This window comes from Anolis sagrei, chromosome 2 (assembly GCF_037176765.1).
Source record: "Anolis sagrei isolate rAnoSag1 chromosome 2, rAnoSag1.mat, whole genome shotgun sequence".
Lineage (NCBI taxonomy): Eukaryota > Metazoa > Chordata > Lepidosauria > Squamata > Dactyloidae > Anolis > Anolis sagrei.
Genome location: NC_090022.1, coordinates 261,476,939 through 261,498,530, shown reverse-complemented (window position 1 = coordinate 261,498,530; position 21,592 = coordinate 261,476,939). Strand labels below are relative to the sequence as shown.

The 21,592-nt window shown below is 40.2% G+C and overlaps 2 protein-coding genes across 3 annotated transcripts in view; one reads left to right on the top strand and one right to left on the bottom strand.

Moving 5' to 3' along the window:
- Positions 1–838: 838 nt before the first annotated feature.
- On the bottom strand, positions 839–19,654 carry DHFR (dihydrofolate reductase). Its single transcript, XM_060761714.2, has 6 exons — positions 19,400–19,654; positions 17,945–17,994; positions 16,998–17,103; positions 15,796–15,922; positions 2,050–2,165; positions 839–1,246 (listed from the first exon to the last, which is right to left on the bottom strand). Exons 1-6 carry the CDS (start codon positions 19,573–19,575, stop codon positions 1,168–1,170), a joined length of 654 nt encoding a protein of 217 aa, XP_060617697.2. The 5' UTR covers positions 19,576–19,654; the 3' UTR covers positions 839–1,167.
- A 337-nt stretch (positions 19,655–19,991) lies between these two features.
- Positions 19,992–21,592, top strand: part of MSH3 (mutS homolog 3) — a 56,884-nt gene continuing 55,283 nt past the window's right edge. Inside the window, exon 1 of one of the 2 annotated variants that reach the window (XR_010909342.1) lies at positions 19,992–20,269. Coding sequence is in view for 1 of the 2 variants with exons in the window: in XM_067464555.1 (XP_067320656.1) it covers positions 20,129–20,269 (141 nt within the window). In the remaining variant the exon portion in view is untranslated. The remainder of the gene's footprint in view (positions 20,270–21,592) is intronic. The other variant, XM_067464555.1, reaches the window with a different exon arrangement.

Below are 21,592 nucleotides of genomic sequence, written 5' to 3'. Positions count from 1 at the left end.
GTTACTCCAAAAGTAGTATAATTTAATTTTGGGATGATTATGGTGAAGTTTGGAGGATTCAGGAGTGTGCTGAGGGCACACTTTCCGCACATTTGTTCTGTGAAATAGGATTGTCCATTTTGCGTCACTCTTAGCTTCTTGACAACTCTTTCCCCAAAACTGGAAGTGACTTTTGAGCTAGTGGTTAGAGCCATGAAGGACTTTCTTACTTGTAGTTGTTTTTCTCCTGTTTCTTATCTTCTAAAAGGTGGGCTGGGGAGGGGGTGGCGGGCAATTCTCTTAGTAAACTATTTTGTTTTTGAGGGAGCAAACTGGCTCACAACACTCTTGATGCTAAATTTTCCTGCATAAACACTTGTTTTTAGTTCAGGATTGAATCTGTTTCCTATTTTTTAAAAGATTTATAACAAGGTCTGATAGTATTTTTAAGACACAGAAATTACATTGGTTACATTTTTTGCAGAAATAATGTTAACTACTTAAAATAATTATCCTGTGTTATCTGAAATTGTGTTTTCTGACTCCAGGTGTTCGAGGATTTCAGCATATCCTTTAATTTTGTACTCCAAAGCACCCCAGTGGACCTGGGCATTATTATCCCTTGAAATACCCTAGCATTTTCATGGGATCAGAAAATACACCAGAAATCACTTGATGCGGTATCTAACAAATCTTTCTGGATGAGAATTAGTCTCATCCTTTTGGAATGAAAGTTGCTATTGTAGCCAAAGATTTCCCTGCTGTTTAAAAAAATGCTATCTCAGCTATAGGAAAGAAGAGGTATACAAAAAGGGCAAATCGTGAAGTAGTCTCAGAAACAACAAATGAAGTGCTAGAGTTTGACATTTATAAACTATTTATTCTCTCAGATAAAACATGGAATGCAACTTTCAGCAGAAGTATGCAAAACTCTAGAGAATTTGTACATTGCAGTTTCTGTGCCATATTGTGTTTCTTGGGTTGAAACCTCTAGATCAACAGCCCTTGGAAACAGAGGAAAAAAGAAGGAAAGATGTAGAGATGGGAAGAGTATGAGAAACACTTGGTTACAATCTGAGGAAGGTGCATTGTTTGGAAATTAATTTCACGGGCTTCAGCATGGTTTCCTGCTATGTAACTTTGCATAAGACAGTGATGTTGAGGCAAGAGGTGCTAAATCAAACAAGTCTAGATGTTCTTTTCATAAACTTCAAATCTGTAGCGAATGCCATTCTCCTCCTGAATATCAGTGGGGACCCCTGCATAGCTAGAGAAAAAGTGAGAGACATGAATAAAACAGATTTAATCTGATATTATTAAATATACATCTTTACAATTTCAATGTATATTTGATTAAATAGAAAGAACAGTAAGAACATATGTGTTGTTGAAGGCTTTCATGGCCGGAATCACTGGGTCGCTGTGAGTTTTCCAGGCTGTATGGCCATGTTCCAGAAGCATTCTCACCTGATGTTTCACCCACATGTGTGGCAGGCATCCTTAGAGGTTGTGAGGATGCCTGCCATAGATGTGGGCAAAACGTCAGGAGAAGATGCTTCTGGAACATGGTCACACCCCCCCCCCCACTACATTCTGCCCAGATGTGAGGGGACAACAAAAATTGGGGATGAAATATTTTCATTTCAGAATTATTAATAACATATTGATAGCCAGATGTTTCTATATTACCTAGCCTTTACAGTTTCGACCTATGCTTGAGAAATATTACTTGCAAGCAGGCTTTTAGGCAGGGAAATACTTCCTGACATAATCTGAACAGTAGGGCAGGTGGGAGAATGATCTCTTGGATCCCTAGCCATCATGGAAGAAGACAACGCTTTTTAAAAAAGTACATACTGGAATTTTCCTATGAAACTTCCTCCCTGCTCCTGACAAGGGAATGGTCTCATTGTTGCATTTAAGAGAGCAATCAGTGCTTAACTATATTGTCTGGTTGTAATAAATAGAAAATCTTGTCAAACCAGCTGAGAATGGTAGTTTTCTATCCTGCCTTGAATCCATTGCTGGAAAAGAGAGCATGTAAAAATAAAGAACACTTTTAATACTTACTTAGGTAGCAGCTTATATTTTTCTAAATCAATTTCTGGAAAAAATGTATCACTTTCGAAGTCATGTAAGATTCTTGTAACAAAGAGTAGTTGGTGAATCGGCTTGTCCATTGCTGCCTTCAAAAGATCAACAGAAAAGAATGAATACCTGATTTCTTAACAAGTTAATTAATATTGGATATTATGGTTTTTAAATAGATATTTTTACAGATTTTGAGAATGTTAACAGCAAAGTAATAATATCAAACATTTGAAGAAACACTAAAAAGTCAATTTCAACATTAGTATTTTTTTAAAAAAAACATTCTAAATTGTTTAAAGAGTATTAGAAGATCTTGAAAGCCAAAGAAAGCAGAGAGATGATAAAACCTAATAATCGTATATCATGTCTGTGCCATTCCTCCTCTAGTAACTTAAATGTATTGGGGCAAAAAGACAGAAGTTTTTGTTTCTGTGATATGGAATTCACTTTGGGTATGAAGGAAGATTGTTGAATCATAAGGACTATGTGTTGAAAGGCGCTCATAACTCTGGCCTTGGAGAAGAGGGACCCAAATCCTGAGACTCTGCGCCCAAGGTAATGCCTATAAGTGAAATGGCTTTCCAGATGAGAAACTTTATGGAACCGAGTGTAGAGATTCAAAGGTAGTTTCTGTCTCTTTTGCTTGAAGTAGCTTTATTGATGAGCCATTTGTTCCTAGTGATTTATTTTTCCTGTGTGCTTTGAGTGTAGCTTCCACAACACTTTCTAAAATTGCAAATTCATTTTCAAATTGTTCTTCCTTGAATGAATCTGCTATTCTTTCATCTTTTATGTAGTTTTTCCATGTATTTTTTCTATTGGCTTGGTTGCGTAAGTGTTCTACTATTGATCATAGAGCACCCCTACTCTTAATTTTCCCTTTGATTTTGCAGATCTTTTGGAAGAGATCTATTGTCTATCCTTTTGTGTTGTCATCTTCTCTTCCTCTGAATTGATTATTGTAGTACAGTAGTTTTTGTACCAGCATAAAAGTTACTGAACAGAGCCAATGGCTCGCAATTCCATGCCATGAGGTTCTGGATCTATGTGGTAAGTTCTTCCAAGATAGAGGCCCACTGAGTTGGGCGGGCAGATGGGAGAAGCCAGGTCCCCGACATTACTCATCACAAGGGTAAAAGTGGGATTGGCAGTGCCCTCCCTCTTCTGGCTTGCTTCTACCAGTAAAGCTTCCTAGGTTGTCCTGGGTTAAAGGAAGGGACGTGGGATTTCCCAACACACCTATACTGCTTCCTTCCATCTTCATAGTCTCAACTCTTCCTGGAGAAATAAGGGGTGAGGGAAGACTGGAATGAGGGAGCTGAGGAAATAGAATAGATGGGACTGAAGTATGGTGAAATGAAGATAACTGAAGGGCAGAAACGGATTCCTAATCCATCTAAAACGCAGACATATGTTTTTCATCTTGAGAACAGACAAACATCTTGAGCTCTGAGGATTACCTGGGAAGGAATCCCACTGGAGCATTTCAGCACACTCAAATACCTGGGCGTTACCCTGGACTGTTCTCTGATCTACAAGAAGCACCGCTTAAATACCAAGCAAAAAGTGAGTGCTAGAAACAATATAATGCAAAAGCTGACTGGCACAACCTGGGAATCACAATCAGACACAGTGAAGACATCTGCCCTTGTGCTATGCTACTCTGCTGCTGAACACGCATGCCCAGTGTGGAACACATCTCACCACTCTAAAACTGTGGATGTTGCTCTTAATGAGACACGCCACATTATCACAGGATATCTGTGCCCTACACCACTGGAGAAATTACACTGTTTAGCCAATACTGCACCACCTGACATCCACTGGGAAGTAGCAGTCGATAATGGACCAAGGCAGTGAGATCTCTGGCCCAGCCCCTGTTCAGATATCAACCAGTGCACCAATGCCTTAAATCAAGAAATAGTTTTTTAAGATCTACAGAGATACTCGCAGGGACACCTCAGCAAGCGAGAGTCCAAAGTGGCAGGCTAAAACCCGGAACCTTAATCCATAGCTGATACCAAATGAGAGACTCCCTCCTGGGCACACAGAAGACTGGGCGACTTGGAAGGTGCTGAACAGACTGCAATCTGGCACCACGAGATGAGAATTAACCTTAAGAAATGGGGCCACAAAGTGGAGTCCACGACATGCAAGTATGGAGAAGAGCAAACCACAGACCACCTATTACAATGCAGGCTGAGCCCTGCTGCATGCACAATAGAGGACCTTCTTATAGCAACACCAGAAGCACCCCAAGTGGCCAGCTACTAGTCAAAGGACATTTAATATAATTCCAAGTTTCTAAACTTTGTGTTCTTTTTAAATACATTACAACTGCATCCTTTGTTAGCTCCTGATACGATAAATAAATAAGGGCAGATAAAAGAACTGAATTGCAGAAAAAAGATGTGTTGGTCTTGAGCACTGGAGAGAAGAGAGCTTTCCTTTGCAGTCATTAAACTGGAATATTATGGGATTGCCCTCTTATAGAAGAGCAGGAACCAGTCCTCTTTTCTAACTGGTCAAAGAAATGTTGCCTGTTGTAGGGACTGGGAAGAACAACCCACTACAGGCCACTCTCTTTCTACTACTGGTGAATATGCTATTAAAATGCAGCATATTTGCCTGTATAAAGCAGCTTAATTTGTAATGTGACAATAGCTTTAAATGTTAATATGACATATGCATGAGAAGCAATCCAGGATCAATGTATATACAGATTTGCAGGTGTGGAAAACCAGGATTGCTTTTATGTTTGATTCCAATATATAGACTTAAATTTTTCTCCTTCTTTCTCTCTCTCAAAACTTAATCTTCAAAAGATGATTCATCCAACATTCTGTTGCTACTGTTTTGACAAAAGTCTTTGCGTGCAAACCTAATCCAATAATTTAACAGCAGTTGCTAAGAACATGACTTTTAACTCCCTCAAATTTGAAGACTTTCCAGGAAAAAGAAGATATCTTCACTGAATTTTTTTGGCTAAGAAAAAACAAGCTCTACATATTTTCATATTAAGAGGAGCAAAATGATGCTATTTACTTTTTTTTTTTCTACTTGGAACTGTTTGTAACATCATGTCAAATTTACAATGAAGACACCAATAAAAGTGAACATATATAAAAACATAAAAATGATTTCTCACATAAAAGTATTTGTAAATGATTTGGGATTTGAAGTGGATCACAATACTGGGAATAACTGATTAAATACTATGTGTGCTACACAACGCCAAGTGTGTTTCTGATCACTTATAAATTTGGAGGGGGGGGGGAGTGGATGAGGATCACAGTGATAGGAACGTTGCCACTGGATCTACCAAAGTTGTCCACTCCTGGTGTAGAAATTTCAGCTAGGACTGTGGATAAGGAGAACTGGGCTCAGTGAGTTTCCGCTAAAGCAGATCAGCCAGGACAGAGAACACACACTTCAGGTTGAAGGCAAAGCTACAGACGTTTATTACAATTTGGCCAAAAGGGATGCAAGGATAAGCAGCACACTTCCAAAAGGTACAAGCATAAATTCACAGACAAATAAAACGCATTTTATGCAGTTCTGACAACTATTCAGACTTCCCATGCCTCCCTCTGATTGGCTGAAAAGCGAGGCTGGCTAGGATCCATGCAGGGATTGGCGAGAGGTTCTCCTGACATCATTGACAGAAGGAGGAAATCCCCGTGGAGGGAAGAACAGCTGATAGTTGAACAGTTTAAAGGTGCAGTTCACTGCAGATGCCTCCAGGGAAGGTGTGAAACTGGGGTAAATGGTGACATGAGTATGCAGATGATTCCTTGATTAACTTCCAAGTGTCCAGTTCCATGGAGACAAAGGGTGACAATCTCAAATAACCAGGGACTTGGCTGCCCATTCTGAAGACTAATGCATCCCTCTGTGGGAATGGCAGCCTCCAGCTTAAAGCACAAACAGGTAAAGAGCTTAAGCTCATCTAGGTGAGAAAAACGATAATCTGTCTCACCTACAAAATTTGATAAGAGTTAGGGGTGCAGCTGTTGCTGGGTTCTACCAGCACCTCCAGCGGTTTTGACATTGTAAAACTTTGAAACTGCAGAAAATGTTTAAAAAATAAAGAAAACAAATCATATATCTTGCTTGAAGTCCTCTTTGTTCACAAACTTTTGAAGAGGGGGGTGTTGTGGTTCGACAACATTGTAACAGACTGTGACATATAGTATAGCTGTAGGTCATTCCTATGAGCAAAAGCTGATGGAAGACGTGTCTCTTAGCAAGATTGTATAGGTACTATAAGTCTATTTAACAGTGATTTATAATTTCAGGCAAAGCATGAGGTTTCCTTCTGAATGGCTATGTCTAAGGCTTCTGAGTTTTTCTATTCCGTACGTCTATTATGGAAGGTCCAGGGGTGGTGGCACATGGTGCAGCCTAACATAGCCACTTTGAGTCTCCTTTGGTAGAGATAATGCAGAGTATAAATAAATATAATATGCTGGGCATAGCTTGGAAGATAGAAAAAACTTGCACAGGCATTCTTATTTCCTGTGAGAACATGATGTTCCCAAACACTCTTCTCTTCATAAAGAAAAAACAGCAGGGTCATTCATGGCACACTTTGTATTTTGCATTGTTCTCTGTGAATTCATACCTACGCACATTGAAGATCTAAATAGGCGGCACTTTTTGAGAACTATATTCATAGATAAAAAGTTCAGCAAGGAAGCTATTCTGATGTTATCTTCTATATTGAAAGCTAACTAAGAAGGTGTATTGTTCAGCTTGGCATAAATGAAAATTGATCATTCTTTTTTGGGATTTCAACAATAATAGAAAAGAGTTTTATACAGACTTCCAACATATATTATTTATATTTTTTAAAAAGGTTTTAACATACATGGTTTATGGAGTGAATCCTTAGCTTAATATATTACAAAATCAGCTGTGAATATAAGTTTCTATCAGGTTTGAATATCAGTTTTCAAAGAGCACTATAAGCTGACAAAAAAGAAAAAGGTTAAAATGAAATAAAATATCTAGTATTTATTTAAAATCTGAACAGTGTACATATGGTAATTTTCACAAAGGATCATTCTGTTGATTATGTAAAAAATTCCAAGGACAAGAAAGCACTAACAAAATATCTAAGGTTTGTGCTTGAATTAATCTCTCTACTCTTGAAGGGTAAAATCCTTTCTTGCTAAGCACCTGCAGCTTAATATAATGAGGAAAAAGAGAGAACCCTATAGTGAATCTCACATACTTGATTCAAGCAGGCCAGCAGGCAATGTTTAGCCAAAATGTTCACAAAGGTCTTGCGTACTAAAGATGAAAAATTCCACTCTAACCTTCTTAATTTTATTTTTAAAACATGACCCACAATCTGTTGCTCAGTAATAGCTTTAGTGTGCTGTTTCTTTCCTCTATAAATCCGTTCTCCACATCTCTTCTTGAGAGCAATTCAAATACTCCCACTTCTATCTTAGCAAACACTTCAAAAGAGCCAGGGAACACTTCTAGAAAGGCACTTAAAAGAGAAGACTAGAGTTTAATTAAAAAACAGAAGACGAAGGTTTATGTGATTCCATTAGTGAGTCATGCTCTAACCTTTCTTCCCCCTCCATTTTATAATTTTTCCAATGGATTATAAAACCAACATGTTTGTTCAAATGAATGAAATGCAACTGCTAAATCTAGGCTTTGTCAAAGTATCATTTTGAATTTATGTTTCATTTTAATAGCATTTACTATATTTTTAAACTGTAAGCACATACTTGATATGGGCTAGAATCCCTTAATTCCCTCCTACTTTTGGTTTCCCTTTTTTCTTCCTCTCTTCTCTTCATTCTCCAATCTTTCTTTCTTGTTTTTTCCCCTCCCTTTCTACCCCAGTCATCTCCTCTGCTGTCTTTTTGTCATATATCTGACAGCTACAATTGTGTGTGTTAAATTGGCCATTTCTGAAATATTTATACTGTGGGTTTCAAACAAAAAGGTTCCCAGAGTAGTAAAGTCTCCACCAAAGCCATGCTCTATATCTCTGAAGTCGAAACTCAGCTACCTGCCAAGAAGCTCCCCCCAGTACGTTGCCACCCAGAAAAAGACACGCAAACCGGGTGAAGGAAACAGGAACAGAGGTTTGTTACTTTCAGGCTTGAAAGGATGTCAGATACAGTTTGCTCTATAATCAAGCAATATAGAGTGAAATGTTTTATCCTTTTTGACAGCCATTTAAAGTTCTCGTATCCTTCCCTGATTTGACAGAAATTGGCCTGGCTTCAATCTGGGTCTTTACTGGTTGGGGAATTCTCTTGATGTCAGGGGTGGATGAAGTCTTTTCAGTGGCAGAAAAACACCTGTCATTGGAGGGCCAATTGGAAAGGCCCGCCTGGAAATGGGGTTGGAGGGAAAACATATGGTGAATCAGTATATTAAACAGTTCATGATGGGATTATTGACCGAGTCCGATTTGTGCAAAGAGTGAGCCTCAGGACACAACAGGGCTGTTATGCAGACATGATTAGTTCAATGAAAAACATACAGATTTTATCCATATTTTGTTGGAGTATGGTAGCATGTCATCCCCAGGTTCCCTCAGGAGATTGAAGTTTCTGTTGGCAGGATTTGGTTTTTCCAGTTGGCATTGCCTGGCTTTTGATGGACTCATCTCACAATAGATGGGGAGCGGGCAAAGCCCCTTAGGTGCATACATACTCAAGCAGGATATTTTGTTTAAGAATGTAATGCAATGAAGTTCCAGAATACTCTGCATGCTCTTTCCAGAGAGGATATTAAGACACCCCTGTCCCCACAAGCAATCCTAAGTGCTTCAGTCTCAGGATGAGTAGCAGAGAAGAAATGAAAGATAATGTATTGTCGAAGGTTTCCATGGCCGGGATCACTGGGTTTTTGTAGGTTTTTTCGGGCTATATGGCCATCTTCTAGGGGCATTCTCTCCTGATGTTTCCTTCTGCTTTTCTGACTGGTTTTTTGGCTGAATAACTAGAAGAGTCAATACCTGCTGAGTTTGGCAGTTGATGACAGGGAGAAGTTGCACCATGGCAGAAGATACAAGCCTCCATCCACCAAGAACAGCCCTACCCTGGAAGACCCTACACCTGATTACATGAATCTTTTGGGAGTGATTTTCAGTATGTGTGGCTTGATGTTGAAGGTTGTCTCTCTCTGCTGTAGTGATATCCTATCTCCAGACTCCCCAGCCCATGTCTCCCCCTTGGCAAAGTGCTAACCATTCTCCTTCAGACCTCCTCTTGCAAAGGAGAACTGCCCTCCTTGTTGAGAGAAGACAATTTTCTCAGGCAATGCAAATCCACTTGCATAAACTGAGGTACTGCATGTCAATAAAAACAATTGTTGGGAAATAATATATATAGCAAATGTGCGTTTTGTTCCCTGAGGAAAATGCAAAATGTGCACTGGACTGTTTCATGTAATCACAATTAAACAAATATTTCAGGTCCTTTATATAACAAAAGCTATGTGAGTGAGCTGCCATGGTCAAACACACATGTGGCTTCTTCTTTGAAAGTATACCTCATAAAAAGTAGTAACAGTACTAGTACTACTAGTGGTTATAGTAGCTATTTACAAAGAAAAGTGGGGGGGACAAGAAAACATCCTAATTTGCTCAGTCAAGAGATGTAATTTCTCCAGACTTCTAAATGCAGAAGAACTGGTATTACTGATAAGAACTTATTTAATTAAATCAATTTAATGTTATTATCAAATGTTATTTCATAAATACAAATTATTCAAAATGTATTTTCCTACCCATATTTGTATTTTTTTCCTGCTTTCTACAACTATATACAGTGTTCTCTCACTTATTGGGGGGGGGGTCTGTTCCAGGACCCCCCACAATAAGTGAAAATCCACGAAGTAGGGATGCCATATTAATTTTAATATTTATACATTATTTTATATATTATTTTCTTACCCGCGCTTCCTTCCCCGCCTCCCGACCCATACCAGGAGCTACGCAGGCAGCAGTAGGCCAGGGAGGCAAGCCTTCCCTGCCGCACCTCAGACCGCCGCACTTCCGGGGTCCCTGGTCTCCACTGGACGTAAATATTTTTATTAATATTTTCAAAAACCCATGAAACAGCGAGTCTGCTAAAAGTGAACTGCAAAGTAGCGAGGGAACCCTGTAGTGTCATTTTCCTCACACTCCCCAACGTTTCGGCTACAAGACTCTATTCAGCTAAAAGCTTAGAAAAAAAGCAACATTTGCAGTATATCAACATGTGTGCTGACTGCTTTGTCATGAAGCACTGTTAAAGTGGCATTTGATCACATGGAGCGATTTGTTCCAACAATTAAGTACAATTATATGATTTGTAATTAACACATGAAAAATGATGAGGGAAAAACGGAAAGCCTTGTTAAACACAACAGAGTAAAATATGTTATTTTGAATATATTCTGCCAGAACGTAGAGCAAAGAGGCTTCATTTTCTATTATTCAGGGACTGGTAAGATAAACATAACTTCTTTTGTTCTCTTGTCAAATGAGTAATGCTTTACACAATGCATTAATCAAAATGCATTTAAACGATGTTGTCCATTACTGTATGAAACAGCTTGGGATAATGTATTGTTTGCCACCGAGAACCGTTTGTGAGCCACTGCTCAGAAAATCTTTCCTGTAGATTTGAATTACTGACCACATTTAAAGCAACTGCTTTTGCCTGTCTGTATGAAATCCACAAGGTTTGTAGTGACATTTTCAAGATGCAGGAGAAACAGTTGTTTTGTGAAATTAAGTTATCATCTACATACATAACAATATAAAATGAATTAAAGGATACACTTTTACACGTATATGCAAGTGAATTAAATCTTTTGTAAGATTTCTTTGGTGCATTTCATCACCTAATATAGCAGCATCTCCTTAATCCTTGCTTCTGATAATCTTTGATTCATGAAAGACTTTGATTATAACACACCGGTTTCATTCTGAGAGACAAACAGTGCATGTAGAATACATATGTAAACAGCATCATTGGTGGTGTTTACATATTCTGTTCTAAGAACTCCCATAATTTTTAGGGGCAGTCCATGTGGCAGCTTAAAACAAGGTGACTAAGAGTCATACGACCTCATCAGATGGCTGCTGGAGGTGCTCCACTTTGTAGAGGGGTTTATTTAGTTATTTCGTATCAAAAGCATTGCATAAATGAGTATAAAACTGATAAAAATAGAAGATGAGCTAAATATCTTTTGACCAAAAACGGGCAACAGCAGTGGCATTGTCTGTAGCCTCCAACAATTCCTCCTCTGTACATGAGGCAGGGCACAATGGGCAAGCATACAGATGCAGAGTTGTCTGTTTTGCTCCACAGTCACACAAGGTATGGGATTCTTTTAGGTAGTGCCATTTTGCCAGGTTGTCTTTTGATCTGCCAACTCTGCTTCTGAGTCTATTCAGGGACTTCCAGGTTGCCCATTCTTGGTTTGTCCCTGGAGGAAGACCTTCGCGGGGGCCATCCAGCTGGAATTTCCTGATTTAGCTGCCCAGAGGGATATCCTTGCTGTTTCTGGAGGGACGCCAAGAGGAGTGGTAGTTCTCATAAAGCTTTTCCTTGATTTGAGTCTACTGGGAAGAGGCTGGTAGCCATGCAGTGGAGGGCTGTGGGGAACCCAGCGATCCACGGGCGATCAGATGGGGGACGGCGTTAGCATGTGTGGCTTCCCCCCATGCATTGGAATGGCAACACGGGAGCCCTCCTGTGTTGCCCTGGTGGCAGCATGTGGCAGCTCTGCCCTCCTTCACCCACGGAACCACACTGGCATCATGTGATAGGAACCAGCTGACTTGATGGGTAACCAGGGCTAAATCAGTACATACTGCCAAATTTAGCCCTGTGTGAAGTCTGTGTACAGTGACAACCCACAAACTATTGCTTATTGACCCTGTTTCTAGGAAAAAAGGAAACTGTTGCAACCAATGGATGCAAATACAGCAGTGGTTCCTGTCACATTTATAATAATAATAATAATAATAATAATAATAATAATAATTTTATTCATATATCCCGCCACCATCTCCGCAAAGGGACTCAGGCGGCTTACAGATGGCACAAAGTGCCTAAAAATAAACATAAAAGTGAACATAATATAATATAATATAAAATAAAATAAAGTACATGCACATATTAAAACATCAATTCAGACTCAATCGAGCTTTGATCCTCTAATCGTGGTAGTCAATTGCTGGCACCATGGCCAGGCTGTAAACATTTGAATAAAATAAGTGCCAGCTGCATTAATAGAGAAAGGGCATGGGATAAAGTGCAGGATGCGCGATTACTATGTAGGACAACTAGAGGCTGAATATTCTCAAAGGCTGGATTGAAGACCCACGTCTTCAAGTCCCTACGAAAGGATGACAGTGTGGGAGCCTGTCTAATCTCCCTGGGGAGGGAGTTCCAAAGCCAGGGGGCCACCACCGAGAAAGCCCTCTCCTTCATCCCCACCAACTGTGCTTGTGATGATGGTGGGACCGAGAGGAGGGCCTCCCTGGCAGATCTTAGAGCCCACATCGGTTCATTTGAAAACAAAATGCTAGTCTCCAACATCAGATAGTCTAAGATGAATTGACCTAAGCGATAAAATTGACATAATGTGTTGAGTAGCTCTTAACAAAACTTTAGGAAAAGAACTTAGGGAGGATAGCAGAGTATGTGTAGCCATATTAATATTTATATAGCTACTTACATTGCCTCTACTTCAGGATTATGTTGGAGTTCAGCTGGTGATTGTGTTTCAGGATGAGGGTGCTTTGGATGTGGGGAATGACATAGAGGTTTAAGATGGCAATGGTTTGGTCAATGATATTGATGCAGAGAATGACATAGAGACACCTGTTCAAAGTGTAGTTTCCTATGAGAATGTTCCTACAGGGTATAGGGATGATGGTTTGCTTCCTGAATTGTCCCAAAGAATTCCCAGGATTTGGGGCTTGAAAATAACTTGGCACCTGCAGAAACTAATGAGCATATAGACAAGTGAGTGGAAATTAGCCAAAACAAGACAGCTCGACCAAGGCCTTCGGTGTTCTGCCAGGCTTCAACAGAAAAAGATAAGAGGCGCTCAGGGAAAACGAAACCAGTTTCTGAGTGCTTGGAATGGAGTAATGAGGGGATATAAAGTTCCTAGCATGGGAAATATAGTCAGATAAAGCATCACTTAGAATCCTGCTAAGTTCTTGTTCTTGACTCATGGAAGCTTTGCATGGATTTCTGGTTTTATGGTGTGACTCTTTGTCTCTTGTGATTACATACTAATGCCTTGGATAAACGTTTCCTGCTTCTTTGGATTTTGTTAGAGAAGTCTGGACTTTGTTTTTGAACTTTGCTGAACCTTACCTTGGACTAATTGGTTCCTGCTTATCTTCTTACCTAATTGAATTTACCTATTCCCTTAAAGTGCTTTTTACTTTGCTGCTTTTACTTATCTTCAGTAATTAAAAAAAAAAAGATTGTTTTCCTACTCAGCGTGTGGTATTTTGAAATCAGAGGGTTATTCCTGTCCTGGAGTGCAACAGACTATCAACACTAAACAAAAGCAGCTCTCCAGGCACCAGCCAGAAATTTTGCAGCTCAACCTGAATGTGCCTTTGATTGAAACTAGAGCTTTTTCTATTCAAAGTAACTATTCTATTACTGGGCAACAGTGCCCGCTTTCATTTCTCTGTGTAGATCAGAAACTGCACAAAGCTACCATGGTTGTATGGGAACTTTTAAAACTCCTAAGCCATCAAACAATATTTCCATAAATTCTAATAGATTTTTTGGGGGTTTTTTTGGCTTTAGAAACCCACCAATAAGAAAATTGTAAAAAAAAAAAAAGAGAGAGAGAAAAGGATATCATAAACTGTTTATTTTAATTTATGTATTTTCATCCACAGTATGTTGTAAAGCTCTTGGGACTGGATGAGACTCAATATACTGAACAAAACTAGCATTTCACTGGAAAATTCTATGCTACATTGACCCTGACATTTCCATAATTGTTTCATCCTACAGCTTTACTAAAGCGTGTACCATAGTAATATCACAAACAAAGCTTTCAAAAACAAATCCTGCCTGCAAATGGATTACATCAAATAAAATGATTCATTTCAAACACCAGCAATACTCAGTGCCCACAAATAATTTCCTGCCCACATATCTATTCATAGTAGAATAGTAATCTTTTAGAAATACTTATTGTTCAGCACATTAGATTTCTGATACAATAAAATATTATTCATTTTTAGCTAATTAAAATTGTAATGCTAGTTCAAATACAACAACCAGCTTACTTTTTCTTTGTGAGCTGTCATGAAGTGCCTTTATTAGTGTGTAAAGCTATAGACAGCATATACATTAAAAAGTTATCTTCTTTTCAGTGATTACTACAACAACGTGCACTAAAGCCTTTCTTAATTAAGACAGTCTGTGCTATTATAAAAGCGGCATTTTCTTACAACTGCACTAACCTTGACCTTAAACCACAAACAAGACCAAGACCATTTATACCTAAAAGCACTAAAGCTGAATAGCGTGACTCACTTTGAAGTAACTGCAAGTGAGGCACAAGGCAAAATAACCAACAGTAGAAATTATTAACTGAAGTGTGCATTTTCAAAAGTGTTGAAAAACTATTTCAATTCTATAGCAACTGTGCCACAGAGGTGTCAACCTTATAGCTCTGCAGATGTTTTAGTTTCCAACTCCCACAAACCCTTGCACAACCTCTGAGGGTGCCTGCCATAGATACAGGCGAAACGTCAGGAGACAATGCTTCTAGAACATGGCCACACCTACAACAACCCTTTGCCAAATTGTTCAATGGTCAGGAATCCTGGGAGCCAAAATCCAAAGCACTTGGAGGGCCACAGCTTGACACCACTGCTTTTGACTAAATATCAGTTTTTAAATGTATACTCTACTTTTACATAAATACATTGCTTCATATCAGTTTGCATCATACAATAAACAAAGATATTGCAGCCAAAAATATTACAGAGCTTTATTACTCTGATAAGGACTGCATCTTTGTATATAATATTATAAATCCTATATTGCAGAGCATAGAGTAAAGGTTCAGCAAGCAAAACTACACTAAAGTTCCTGCACTCTCCCTTAGGCTACTGTTGCTCCCCCATGGCCATTCAGTAGTTTATGGGAAGGAAAAGTATCTGGCTCTGTTTCCATAGCTAGGCGCACACCAAACACATTATGCACTGAGATCAATCAGGTCCTTCAGAGGTCTCAGAATAGCTCTGCCTCTGGGGACATAAACAGATAGTTCTCCAATTGCCCCATCTCTCCATCAACCATGGGTGAGGATGAGGGACTGAAGCAATTAAATGATGAGTTCTGTCTGGCTATGGTCACTGAGGAAGAGAAGAATAGCAACTCTCTGAGGACACAAAAATACATATCTAGGTGTATTTTGGACATCACTATAACAGGATGCTGGCCTGAAATTCATTTTCATTTGGATCATGAGAGTGACTATCCCATCTCCTTCCGGATCCAATTTGATGTTCCACATCTGGCTTATGAAGTCCGACTTCTTTGCATGAACTAATTATTATGAGTTTTATCTGAAGTACTGAGAAAAAAGTTGTAAACTGGCAATTTCATTCAAGGAGCTGAAATTACTGTTGTTACGTATTCATTGTTCATTGCTTACTCTTTTATCATTTTATTTCAAAATATCGATTTTGTGTTTGAACCTTACCTTATAAACTGAACTGCCTCCGACGATCCAAACCAAGTCTATTTTACTTTCCAGTTCTGGCAACTGTAGGAGATCTAGTGCCTCATCTAGACTTCTGGCTAGGTAATGGGCTCCTTTTGGAACTTCCCTAGAACAAACAGATATTCATGCTTAATATCTAAATATACTTGCATTTAGCTGAATCAGGGACGATTTAATTTTTAGGCCTTGAGATACCACTAGAATTTCAGAAATCTAAAATTCTATTGAATAGGTGCATCAACCATTATCCACATTTATTTTTTCCTATCATGTCTACACAGAAATACACATTTTGTGCAGCTTCTCTTATGTTTTAATTGAACAGCAGAAATAGTCGCAGACGCAGCCATTTCTATACGTGTAAAATAAATTTTCTTTGATAAAAATTATGCTATTTTTGTGAACGGCAATAATCTCTGCTCGCCTCATTTCTCACCCATCTGGTTGAAACCAATATATACAGGCATGAGATTCTTAAGAACACATTGAACTAAAGAATCAAATGATATTCTGGCATATGCTATCACTGATGTTAAAGGTGAAGTCACTACTATTACGGCACTAAATGGCACTCCCTAGGAATAATAATAATAATAATAATAATAATAATAATAATCTTTATTTATACCCCGCCACCATGTCCCCGATGGGGACTTGGAGCGGCTTACATGAGGCCAAGCCCAAACAACAAATTACAATAGAGTAAAACTGAAAACGCAAACTGAAAACGCGAACAATAAACATCATAATTAAATAAAACATGTGAATACATAACAATATAAAATTACAATAACACAATCACAATGACAATGGGCAGGCTACATGTAATGATTAAAATAAAAACTAATAAAAACTAATTAAAAACTCACGCGAGATAAAAGAGAGACAGATTATTTGCAGAGGAGGGCTCATTATAGCGGGGGTTGTGGAATCAAGCTTTCCCACAAAGGGGGGACGGGGATGACGACACGTATACTCCAATGACAAATCGTTGAGGCTAAGCAATAGTGTGGGATTGTATACCTACTCACTAAAGGAAACACCTCCTTGTATGAGACATTACATTTTTGGGGAGTTGATGTGCTACCAATTAATTTAATACTGCTCTTGTTGAACAAGTTCAGTTAAGTAGCTGAAGCTGATTTAATAGAGTCTTTAAGATCACAAAACTGCATACTTACTTCATTTCACTGCTGAGTACAATATTTATTCTGTCTTTTAAAGGGCGATTTTTCTCAGGAATGGATAACCAAGTCCTCTTCCCCATTATTACTACATTTTGTCTTCCTATATATAAAAAATGAGATCGCTAGTGACATCTAGTGGAAAAAGTATTCCCTCATAAACTTTTATTTTAAGGAACTGTCATAATCTCAAAACATTCTGAAGGTAACAGCACTAAAATCAGTACTTATAAGCAAAGTTAATGGATATCACATGAGATTTTATGACATTGTATGTTTGACTTGTTTGTGTTACGTGTGGAAGCCTCCCTGAGTCCCTTCAGGGAGAGAGGTGCAGGTTAGAAATAAATATTATTATTATCTGTAATACTATATATTAATAGGGACACAAATGTGCAAATCATGAATGAGTCAAAGCTTCTTCTACATTACGAACTCACTAACTGAAGAGACCTTAGGTGACTGTAAATAAATAGTTGATAAACTGTGAGCCACTTTGGCCAAGTGGATTCAGAGTTGGGAGACTAGGTTTGAATTCCTGTTCTGCTATGGAAACCCAATGGATACCTTGAGCAAATTGAACTCACTCAGCCTTACAGAAACACAAAGGCAAATCTCCTCTGAACAAATTTTTTCAAGAAAAATCCATGATAGGGTCACCGTAAGTCAGAAACACACACAACACAGGTGTTCTTTTGCAACATGAAAATAACACTATGGCTACAGTGTTGTATTAATATCTGCTGAGAAATGTAAAATATGAAATACTCTTTTACCAATGTTACACATCATACAAAGAATACATTATATATTGTCGAAGGCTTTCATGGCCGGAATCACTGGGTTGTTGTAGGTTTTTCCGGGCTATATGGCCATGTTCTGGAGGCATTTATATAGATTGCTGCTAGTTGTATATTTAAGAGACTAGGAAAAATCATTATTACCTTCTTGTGTAGGTGTCGTGGTCATTTTCTGAAAGTATTTAAACTCATTCCTGTTCAAAAGCAAATAAACAATAAATCTTATTCTTGCTTATATTATTCTGTTGAACATTTTCACAAGTGCTTTAATAAACTCCACCTTGGCTCAAAGTTTATCTAGGAATGGACTGGCTTCTGCATTCATACATCAGCATTTGGATTTTTATTTATGCATGAGCGTTTGAATACATAGAATTGGGCTCCATCACTGTTTCTGTAAGAGGAGGTGGAGGACTTATGGTGGCTTCCCAGATGTTGTTGCATGCTAACTTCTAACAGCCTTTCTTCCTAAAGGTAAGGAGGGATGATGATGACCTTATTTCCCCGGGGAAGTGAATTTCACAGGCGGGTGCTACCACCGAGAAGGCACTGTCCCTCGTCCCTGCCAAACATGTTTGAGACAAGAGTCAGGGCTGAGAGCAGGGCCTCCCCAAAAGATCTTAAACTCCGAGGTGGGACGCAGAAGGAGATACGTTCGGACAGGTACGCTGGACCAGAGCTGTATAGTTTGTATGCACTAGAATCTATTTCCCACTGTGGTACTGGTAAGATTGCTCTGCCCAGTAACTGAGCGTGCATCTACACTGCAGAATTCATGCAATTTTACCCCACTTGCTTGAGTGCTATGCAATCATGGGAGTTGTAGTTTTATAAGGTCTTCAGCTTTCTTTGCCAAAGAGTGTTGGCGCCTCACCAAGGTACAATTCCCAGGATTCCACAGCACTGAACTATAACAGTTAAAGCGGGGCCAAACAGCATTAAATCTACGGTGTAGATGTATCCTGAAATTTCTGAGATTTTTCTTTCAACGTGAAGGAAGTAGACCGGCCAAAATTTTGAATGTATTAAATGGGTTTATTTCAACTGGGAGGAAACAAGGGTATTCAGGCTTGCTGTTGCCTTGGGCCATTTGCCAATTGGCCTCGTGTCACTTCTAAAGTCCAATGGTCACTGGTCTTTGCTAAGGTAAGCAAAACTAGAGGTACAATGTCCAGAAATTATGGAACCTGGAGGTTGGCCATGAGGGAAAAAGTAGCTTTAATAAAGTTATTCACTAAAGTTGAATTGGCATTTGTCTCGGCTTATATATTATTCGTTTATGTAGCACATTCTTTCCATCGCACAGAGCCCATAGATAGGGAAAAAAACTACCACCCCTTCTACATTGCCATATAAAGCCCATATTATCTGCTTTGGACTGGATTATGTGGCAGTGTAGACTCCTATAATCCACTTCAAAACAGATAATATGGATTATCTGCTTTGGTAATCTGGTTTATACGGCAGTGTAGATGCAGCCTACAATTCCCAGCGTGCTCTGCCTCCCGAGCCAATAGCTCTCCTTGTGGACACGGCGCAATGCCTACTGGGAGTTGTAGTTGTAACCCAAAAGCGCGGGAAATCGTAATGGTCTTTTACCTGAGTGGGGGCCAAGGAAGTTGTCCGTTCTTCCCGATGCCCATGTTGTGACACACGGCGGCGATGGAGTTCAAAGAGCGCACCATAACGCCTTTCTTCCTTTCTTGATAGAAGCGGGGGCCTCTTTTTTTCTCCGCGCTCAAGTTCCTTAGCAGAGAAACTGCTTGTCTGCGCATGCGCTGTAACCACAAGAAGCGGCTTGGATGGAATCAAAGGCTTGGGCAGCGCGCGCTTGCAATTGGGAAGGGGCGGGGCCTAGGGAGCCGGCGTCTGCGCGCGCACCTCTAATGGTTTTTTTCTTCAGATTCTTCCTCCAGCGCATGCGCAGAGCGGCACAAGGCGAAGAATAAGCGCCAGAATCGGCTCGTATGCAAATGAATAGCCACCTCGCGCGCTTTTGAGGTTGGAAAGGGGCGGGACCGTGAGAGCGGGAGTCTGCGCGCGCACCCTATTCAAATTAGGTCCTATTGGTTTTCTTCAAATCCCTCGTTGAGTTTGTTGTGCTCTGGATCAACGCATGCGCAGAGCGTCACTCCAAGGCGAGGAATAAGCGCCAGAAGCGGCTCGTATGCAAATGAGCGGCCGCCTCGCGCGCTTTGGCTTCCGGAAAGGGGCGGGGTCCAGGAAGCCGGCGTCTGCGCGTGAACCTCGTTTAAAGTTTGGCCCTCAGAGGCGACCCGTAGTTTTCCTCAGACTCCTTCTCTTTGCTTTCCCTCCGAGTCCCTCGGGATGCCGCGCGGCCGGAGGAAGCCTGAGCCTGGCGGCGGGGCTCGAGGCCAGCCGGTGCTGAGTAAATTCTTCCCGCCGATCCCTAGGGCCCCGAGCGGCGCTGCGGAAAGAAGCGAGGGCCCGGTGGGGACTCCGCACACGGTGCGCTCCTGGGCGGAGGCGGGAACAGGTTGGGACAGAGGCCCCCGTTCACACTGATCGCTTAATGCGGTTTCAGGCCCGTATTGAATGAAGGGGTTTCACTGTGCGGATAATTAGAGACGAAATCCTGGAACCACCTTGAGGCCCTGATGGTGATTACACAAACTCCAGAGCACTGATGAACTCGATTTTGAGGGGTCTTGTGGTCAAGCCGAAGCAGTTTGAAGTTGGGCCCAAACTGCATTAAATGGCCAGTGTGGATGGGAACAGAGTCCGATATACTCAGGAAGGCGCCTTCACATTTTCTCCTCACAAAAACAAAGCAAAACTAAAGGACCCTTTTCCTCACGCTGCAGCTGCGTGATCAACAATTTTTGGGGGCTCTCAGGAACGTGCGCCTTCTCTGAAAGTACAGGGGGGCATTGGCACAAAATCTTGCCCGTTGTTCCTTGCAGAACAAACCCATAAAGTCCCCAGGGTGTGTGTGTATGTATATATATATATGCCCTACCATTTATCTCAGGGGTCCTCAAACTTTTTAAACAGAGGGCCAGGTCACAGTCCCTCAGATTGTCGAAGGGCCGGATTATAATTTGAAGAAAAATAAACATGAATGAATTCCTATGCACGCTGCACATATCTTATCTGTACTGCAAAAAAACACTTGAAACAATACAGTAATTGTATTGTCGAAGGCTTTCATGGCTGGAATCACTAGGTTCTTGTGGGTTTTTTCGGGCTATAGAGCCATGTTCTAGAGGCATTTCTCCTGACGTTTCGCCTGCATCTATGGCAACCTCTGAGGATGCTTGCCATAGATGCAGGCGAAACGTCAGGAGAAATGCCTCTAGAACATGGCTCTATAGCCCGAAAAAACCCACAAGAACATAATACAGTAATTAAAATGAAGAACAATTTTAACAAACATATCATTATTAGTATTTCAATGGAAAGTGTGGGCCCATTTTTGGCTGATGAGATAGGAATTGTTGTTGTGTGCTTTCAAGTCCTTTCAGACTTAGGCTGACTCTGAGCGAGGGCCGGGTAAATGATCTTAGAGGGCCACATCCGGCCCCCGGGCCCTAGTTTGAGGACCCCTGATTTATCTTGTCAGAAAATACTATGAAAGGTGGACTTATACTTTATAGCTGGCGTGAACAAACTTGGGCCCTCCAGGTGTTTTTGGACTTCAATTTCCACAATTCCTAACAGTCGGCTGTTAGGAATTGTGAGGGTTGAAGTCCAAAACACCTGGAGGGCCCAAGTTTGCCCTTGCCTGGGCTAAATCAAGGTTTGCTTTTCAGATTTTTTTTTTTAAAAAAA